The sequence below is a fragment of the Oryctolagus cuniculus genome, chromosome 16 (genome assembly GCF_051225735.1).
Source record: "Oryctolagus cuniculus isolate XC-2025 breed Fujian yellow rabbit chromosome 16, ASM5122573v1, whole genome shotgun sequence".
NCBI classification, from domain to species: domain Eukaryota; kingdom Metazoa; phylum Chordata; class Mammalia; order Lagomorpha; family Leporidae; genus Oryctolagus; species Oryctolagus cuniculus.
The window spans coordinates 3,299,823-3,308,715 of record NC_142882.1 but is presented as its reverse complement, the minus strand read 5'-3'; the positions used below and the strand labels follow the sequence as shown (position 1 = coordinate 3,308,715).

At 38.6% G+C, this 8,893-nt stretch overlaps 1 protein-coding gene across 1 annotated transcript; it reads right to left on the bottom strand.

Moving 5' to 3' along the window:
• Positions 1–274: 274 nt before the first annotated feature.
• LOC149121395 (vomeronasal type-2 receptor 116-like) lies at positions 275–7,641 on the bottom strand. Its single transcript, XM_089316299.1, has 5 exons — positions 7,372–7,641; positions 6,202–7,008; positions 5,287–5,514; positions 4,817–4,940; positions 275–1,209 (listed from the first exon to the last, which is right to left on the bottom strand). Exons 1-5 carry the CDS (start codon positions 7,570–7,572, stop codon positions 275–277), a joined length of 2,295 nt encoding a protein of 764 aa, XP_089172425.1. The 5' UTR covers positions 7,573–7,641.
• Positions 7,642–8,893: the final 1,252 nt, after the last annotated feature.

Genomic DNA, 8,893 nt, shown 5'->3' with positions numbered 1-8,893 from the left:
TCCCTGGTACTCACATGGACACCTGAATTAACCTCCTTGCTTTGGCATGAACCAGCACTGGCCCACTACAGATATCTTCACATTCCATCACAAGATGGAAGGTTTATCCCACTCTCTCTTCATTTTCTGTGGATTGGTCCTTCAGAACAAAAATGTTTTAAGAAAAGTATAAATTGTTCATAAGGAGGTCACATGCTGCAAGTTATTTTATAACATCACAATGCAAAATCAGTTTTATAAATTTTAGTTTCTAACCATTGAAAACTGAGAGAGCCTAAGAGCTATTCCTGAGAACATCTGTTTCCTTGGAAGCTATCCTATCCCTTAATCCTTTCAAAGCATTCTTCTCAGGTCTGAAGAGAATAATGTAGCACTTGGGAACAAAGATGCAGCCCAGGAGCCCTGCACTGGAGCACAAGATGGAGAAGACCTCCACAGCCACCATGACCTTCCCCTTGGTGCTGTGGTAGACAGGCAAGAAGGTCACCCAGACACTGCAAAACACCAGCATGCTGAATGTCAGGAACTTGGCTTCATTGAAGGTGTCAGGCAGATTCCTGGCTAGGAAAGCCACAGTAAAGCTGGCCAGGGCCAAGGAACCCAGGTAGCCCAGGACACAGTAGAAGGCAGTGACCGAGCCCTTGTTGCACACCAGGATGATGTGGCCATGCTCAGAGTGTGCATCTGTGTCAATAAAGGGAGGAGAAGTCCCAAGCCAGAAGCCACAGAGAGCCAGTTGGATCAGGCAGCAGATGGGAATAATGGAGTTAGGTACCCCTGATATCAGCCAGTGTCTCATTCTTCTCCCTGGGCCAGTGACCCTGAAGGCCAGAAGCACAGTGATAGTTTTGGCCAGGACAGTGGAAATAGCCACAGTGAATACCACTCCAAATGTGGTCTGCTGGAGGACACAGGTGGTTTTGTTGGGACGACCAATGAACACTAAGGAGCAGAGGAAGCAGAAGATGAGGGTGATGAGCAGGATGTAGCTGAGACAACGATTGTTGGCCTTGACTATGGGAGTGTCTCGGTGCTTCACAAAGACCCCAAGGACAACAACGGTGAGGACAGAGAAGCACAGAGCTGTGCAGACCAGGGTCATCCCCAGGGCATCTTCAAACGACAGAAAGGTCACTCTTTTGTGGAAGCACTGGTTTCGCTCTGTGTTGGCATACTGAAGATCTGGACACTTCACACACTGGTCCATATCTAGTGAGAAACATACAATAACATCATCCCAATTTCCTGATTCACAAGGACCCGACTTAGCCAGTTTAAGCAAGTAGTCCTTATTTGGTGTTGAAATAGCATATAAGATGACATCTACAAATTATTGGCCATTATTCATGCCCCTCTTCCTCATGTTAGCCAGAGTTATTACTCCATCTCCCTAAGTACCTTACATACTCATGAGTACATGCTCTTTTTGTCCTAACAAAGTACTAAGGGCTACTCTCTGAACCTACTCATGGTACTTTAAAAACCTACCTTTTTGACCTGTTTCATTTTAACACCACAAATTCATTCTTCACGGTTTCTTCAGATTGGGAAGTGATGATCAAGATGCCAGGGGTTTCTATGTGTGGTAAAGACTACTCTGACCTTTATACATTGCACATGCTTGCTGCATCCTCACTTTGAACAAGAGCAAGCAGCAGTCCTTGTTTTCTTAATGAATACATTCTTTCATAATTCAACTTTTTTTACTAATGCTTTTTTCATAGATAGAACTTTGGGAATATAGGGGTTCCTTCCCCTAAACCCACCTTCCCATCCCAACTCTCATCCCACCTCCCTCCCCCTCTCCCATCTCCTTCTTTATTATGGTTCATTTTTAGTTTGATTTTAAATATAGAAGACCAACTCCATATTAAGCATAGATTTGAACAGTTTGCATCCATGAAGACAAACTACATATAGAATAGAGTTTGGGGAAAAATTGCAGTCAATTCTCAAAGCACAACTCATTATGGATGGAGTTCCTACATGGGGAATAAATGCACGGTGACTCTGTTATTCCTTTAACAATTAACCCTCTTATGTATGACATCAGTGATCAGCCGAGGCTCTTGACATGGGCTGCCATCAATATTTGGACATTGCCATAAGCAGTTGGATGTTCTCTCCTCCCTTCTGAGAAGAGTATATTCTTCTTTGATGACCATTTCTTTCCATTGAGGTCTCACGGAGATCCTCCATGGAGGCTATTTTTTGCCAGAGTCTTGGCTTTTTATGCCTGCAGTAAGCCCTTGTTTTAATGGTGTTATTCCCTCTGGATTCTCATGGCCCTCTTAATGACCAAAGGATCCCAGTTTTATTTCTAAGGAGTGTTTATTTATTTATTTATTTATAATTTAATGAAAGGCAGAGTTTTGGAAGGAGGAGGAAAAGTAGGAGAGAGGGAGAGTGAGAGGGAGAGAGAGAAGGACAGGAGGACATGGAAAAAGAGAAGGGGAAAGAGAAAGAGGGAAAAAGAGAAAGGAAGAAATCTTCCACCAGTGATTCACACCCCAAATGATGGTAATAGCTGGAACTAGGCTGTCTTAAGGCAATAAATGGGAGCTTCTTCTGGGTCTCCTACATGGTGTGGACTCAGAAACTTGGGCTGTCTTCTGCTGCTTTCCTAAGCATCAGCAGAGAGCTGCATTGGAAGTGAAGCAGCTGAGACTGGAACTGCAGCCCAACTGGGATGCTGGCATTCCAGCCAGAGGCTTCGACTCCTAGTCACAGTACTGGCCCAGGTTCCCACTCTAAATTTCATGCACTGGGATATTTACTGTGTGAATTTGGGGTGCACAGAAAGTACCCTGTTATCTCACTAAACCACATCTCTCTAACGTAGGATCTGGATAGTCTTTCTATGGGCAAGTACTGATTGAGAGATCACCATTAGAAAGCAGATGGTCAAGTTCTAGAGAAACGCAGAAGAGTTGTACACTTGATACCTTCTGGATAAGATGCCACCCTTGAGCAAATTTCCATCAAGGAACACACTGGGATGCTGCCTGTAATCAAAGTCAGTCTGGAGATCACCTTGAACCCTACTGGCATAGTTCCACTTTGCTGCCTTTTTATCCTTGAACATGAATTTTCTTTCTCTGTCAGTATCCCCTTCTATACATTGCTCCATCGATGTCAGATATTGCAACTTGAAGATGTCTTCCAAAATTTAGGTGGTCTTATCTTTGGATAGTTCCTACTTTTGAGATATTACATGTGCTCATTTTCAGAGCTTTGTTTTCCAGAATTGGTAAGCAAAAATAACTGGTTTTTTGTAATTAATCTAGTATTCCAGCACTACTTAACTCAGTTACTGATTTTTGATTGTATTACACCATCCCAAGATTAGTTGAAAATTATTCCACTTTTATATCTTCCTTTATAATAAGTTGCATGGCTTTCATTTCTATTATATGCACAAAGCAGACCATCCTGGGTAATTTCCTGCATACGTTGCACTCTTTCTTCAACTTTGTATCTAATCTTCAGCCATAACTTCCATGATTTTAGCATTCTAAAGCACACTTTAGGATTGAAAACTGATCCTTCTTTTTGGCATTTTTGAGTTGTCTTGTTCTTCTTGTATAATTCTCAGATCACTTAGATTTGTTAAATGTTTTTGTTCAGTTATGCTATTCTTATTACTATTATTGTATGCAAGGCATTGGGCATGATGTAACCTATTTAAAAATACTGTTGGATTTATGTTGTTTAAAATTTCAAATGTGTGAATTTATTTCAACAACAGTGTCTTACAATTTCATTTTACTGAAATATCTGGCAGTATTTGACCAAACAAGTTAAGATGTTTCTGTAGAAGAAACAGAATTTTTCCATTTTTCCTATTCTGTACAGGAGTTGAGAAAGAGTTCCTTTCCTATGTGAAAGTGTTTATCACAATAAAAGTATTAAGCATTATTTTAATAATCTTCAAGATACTTGAATTTTTTAAAAATTTCTCAATGTATTTCATCATTTTTATATCTGGAAATTTCTGAATTTCTTCTCTATTCAAACTATCACCATTAAATGATTAAAAAGTTCTAGTATTACTATTTTTATATCTGTGCAGAGATCTCTTCAGCTCTCTTTGTGTAACACACACAGACATTGTAATCTTGTTTTTAGTACTGTTCCAACTTTCTGAGGTTCATAAATTTTGCTTGTTTTATGAGCACCACCTATAAGCTCTTCCAATTTTTATTTACCTCAGTTTCCTTATAATGTCCACATCCTATCTTCAAGGGTTTGTGTTGAATTTGATGTCATTAACCTACCTTGCTATGCATTCTTTTTACCATGCATGTCAGCATGTATTATTTTGAAATAAATTTTACTCATGAGTGTATGTGTGTATGCATAGGAATGTTCCTGAAGATATATATTTTCATAAGCAATGATTTTTCTCAAAGGCTAAGCTTAGCTCATTTATGATATCTGATGAGTGTTATCCTTAGCATGATATACTATATAATTTCTAATACAGCTTTTCGTCTTACACACAGTTTGATGAGAGTTGTGCTTTCTCACTGCAAGCATGCTATATTTGAATTTGGTGAAAGCATTTTATCTAAACACGCACAAGGAATGCAGACATGAATTTACCTAAATGATTTTGCAAATACTACATGTGGTAAAGTATAGTGTGCAAAATTTTATCCTTTTAGGGATTATTACTGAATATAAGGTTTAACTTCCACCAGAAGATGAAAAGAATCTTCTCAGCAGTCATAATCCACATCCTTTTCTTTTCATGGAGAAGAGGAAATTCTAAGAAACAGGTGTTAATTTCTCCATGAAGCTGGCACTGACATACCTGTCTGATTGGAAATCTCATTCTCAGAACAAGGTGTGCAATCAAAACAACAGGTAGGCTTCCCCTCCAGAGGGGCTTTCCTGAATCCAGGGCTGCAACTCTCACTGCATACTGAACGTGGAGTCTGAGAAAAATCAAATGAATATTGGTCATATTGGGAATGTTACTTCTGTTCCAAGTAGAGGGTTTTCAAGTCCTGCACAACCTATTCACTGAAACTGTAAACACCTATTTCTGACACAATCATGACATGCAAGTTTATTTCCTAAATAAAAAGATTCAAAACATGTGGAGGAACAAGTGTGTGTACTGTCCATCCTCAGACACTAAAAACATAACAAAGTATTTAGATTGGGAGGGGTGTGGTTTAATGTCTCTAAGTATGTTATAATAAGCCAAGTTGCACAAATCCCCATATTAATTGGAGGGTAACAATGTATAGTGTGAATCTTATGATCAGACCAACTTACCTCTGTAATTCCTGTGGCCCACTCTATCAAATTCTCAGAGAGAGACAACTGTTGGCTCTGTGGAACATACGGGGAAAACTGTCCTACTTTAACCTTATGTCCAACACCATATGGAAAATTCAGAAAGTTGAGAATGTCATATTCAGCTTCCAAATTCCTCATGTGATTCAAATTCACTAGGTCACCCGCAGGATTGGTAAGTTGGAGGTTCTTGAGAAATGGGTGCAACTGAAAAAATGCATCATATTCTCATGAAGACTGCCCAAGCAATAACACATCAAACCCAGGTTAGAGAAAGCCTTTTGTCTGTAATCACAAATAAACAAAGGGAACTTTTTATAGCCACCCAATGAATTAAAACTAAAAACCTGATGAGGACTACATCAAAATAAGTGTGATTTCACTCACGTTCATCCAAAAACAAGGGCAATCAAAAATATCTAACTGTGAAATTAAGACAGTTTCAAAATGTGGTCCACGTTACCAACACTCACTTATTTTCCCAGTGTCCCTAGGACAACCATCTGTAATGCAGTTACCAGAATAAAATAGTATGCAATTTAATGAGATGTCTTATGTACATTGTGGATGAGCATACTCAGCAACATTTGACACTAAAAAGTAATAATTTCTTTACTGCTGAGAATGAAAATGGAATGACACAGTCTAGGTATTCACAAGTCATAATTAAATTGTCAGGATGGGAGAGTAATTTTTAAGACACAGCACTGATGCTTATCCAAGTTACCTTCCCACTTGAAAATGGAACCCTGTTTCTAATCACAAATTACAAAAAAAGGCTCATTTATATCTTGTGATTGAAGGAAGGATCCCAAGTTATTGGTTTGAAAACCCACAGAAGCTTTTAAGGGGATCATTCCAATAATACAAGTCATGCAAAGGAAACCAAATTACCTGCCAAGGAGAAAATTCCACCTTTTCCCCATTGCTCACTGGCTGCATTTCTAACTCTTGTAGAAGCATCTCATGTACACTGTGGGCCACAGCATACACAGCATTGTATATGTTGTAACTCCCATCACTCATGCTCATATCAAAATGATGAAAAGGCAAGGATTCCAAGGAGGCATTCAGTGGACAGTTTCTCAAGGTTTTGCATGATGCCCCAGTAACTGAGCAATGAAAATGTAGTGACCAGAATGTAGAGAGGTAAAAGTCTTCTGGGTATTTGGAAGGGTTAACTGTTTGAAGAAAGTTTTTGAAACCAGAGATCTCACTATGGTGGTGTGAAAAAATGAGAGTCCCATGGAATGAGTGGAGCAGGATATGATGCTCATCGCTGGCAAAATCCCATTGTGAGGTGGTGACCCAGACTTTCCATGTCATTACACGTTCCCATGTTGGAAAGCTGACGCCTATGAGTGAATCAGTGTCACAGAAAAGAATCACCACATTTGCTGATGATTTTAGGATCTGGATATGATACAGCCTCTGGAATGAATTATGTGACTCCTCAGTGACTGGGATGAATTCCACAAAGTCTACACAGATGCCATTCTTCTGCATCTCGACTTTCAAATCAGACATAAACTGAATACCTTTTGGGAGGTCTGAGATGGCCAAACCCACCCAGGTCCAGCTGAAATGAAGCATCAAGGAGACCATGCCATGGGCCAGAGAAGTGTCTTTGGGGGCCATCTGATAGACAGAAGGAAACTGAGCACTGTCACTCAGAAGAGGTTCAAAAGATCCAAGAGTCAGCTAAGGGAAAAGGCAAGAAATCTGTGTAAGGTTATTGCTATAGTGAATAATCTTATTTCTGAAGAAATTAAACAAATGATGGATGGATCAGAAGATTTTAGAATATTTCATTTTTCTCATCTCCCATTACATATAAACTTCCTAGTTCATGAGTCATTAGACTCACAGGTTGAGGAAAACATTTCTCATTATCACTCACCCACATCACTTTAGAACAAATGTGGCTACTTCACCAAATCTCTGCACACCTTCTCCTTAGAATATGCACTGTGTGAAATATATAAGGTCTCTGTCACTTAAACTTTTGGGTCTAAGTAAGGTGCCTAAGGTGATGTGCTTTTTCCCTCTCCCTTACACACTCACCTGTGGAATTTTGTAGAGTTCCAGGAGTGTCCCCATTTGGGCAGCAATGCTTGTTCCTGATATTACGGCTACAGACTTGCTCTGTTTCCTACACGTGTAATTGGGAACATACTTTTCCATTCCCGCAAGCCAGATGAAGGGATTCTCCATCACCATCATGTCACTGTGCATGACATTATAGAGATCAAATCCCAATGTCATGTTGGGTAAAAGATGGGTGTTCTTGTTGATCTCCTCAATAGCAAAAACCAAGGCCAGAACATATTGGTAGTTTTTGGATTGAAACCTGCATGAAAGGCACAAGGATCTTTAAGGGAAAAGCCTCCAATCCAGATTATCATCAATTCTACTGTAATTACTCTGACAGATGGATTGGTCATGGTCAAAAATTCAAGTGTTCTAATCTTTATATGTGCATTTGCTTAGGACAGAGTGTCAAGAGCATCATATTTGCAGGACAGTTGTCCTCACCAGAACCAAAGCTGCTAGTATCTTTATCCGGGTCACCCAGCCTAAAAGATTCTATAAAATAAGATCTGCTTTTACACCATAATGTCACATCACAAATACTTCTTGAAATAAGAGTCATATGATCACAAGGCTGCAGGATGCAATGGGAAAAGAGAATAACTCAGCTGAAGGCTATGTGATCAGAAATTTGGATGACATCAAAGCATGGAGAATGGTAGATGGAATCTTGGAGTTTATCGAGAAAAATCTCTTCCCCATCAAATGTACCGATCAAGGACCATCCCAAGCCAGAAAAATGAAATCAGATTCAGAGCTTGAAAGAAGGGAAACAGTGAAAAGGGAGGAGCACTTTGGAGAAGCTGGAAACACTCCCTGGGTGGACTGGAGTCGCTTTATATATATATATATATTATATATAAATATATATAAATAAATAAATATATTTATTTATATAAAATATATTTTATTTATATAAAATATATTTATTTATATAAAATAAATATAAATAAATAATTATATATATTTATATATCAATATATATTATTGATATATAAATATTATTTATATATGAATATAAATGTTTTATATATGTATATTATGTATATATATATAAAACATTTATATTTAGCTCTAAAAATGTATCTTAAAGAGGGGTGGAAGCAGAATAATCCCCCTTCTGAAATGTATTTTTCCCAGAAAAGGAAAGAATCAGGGACACATCATGAGGGTTGTAGATTAAAAACATTAAATTTCTTATGTTCATCATTAAAATATAATTATTATATTTGTGCAAAGGTGTTGAGCCAAGATTGCTTTTAACTAGTGAAAACTTACTCTCTTGAATATCTTTTCTTCTTTACAATGTAGAAGACATGAAGTGTTCTCATGGCCCCAAATCTAGTACATAGCAGAAAAGATTGTGTGCACATGTGGAAGAGCTCATGTAACTCAGTTCATTCATTACAGTGCATGGGTTCCGTAAGAATCTAATACTGAGGCACAACAGGCACCTGAGTAGGTGAACATGGACAGGGAAGCACAGGAAGATCCC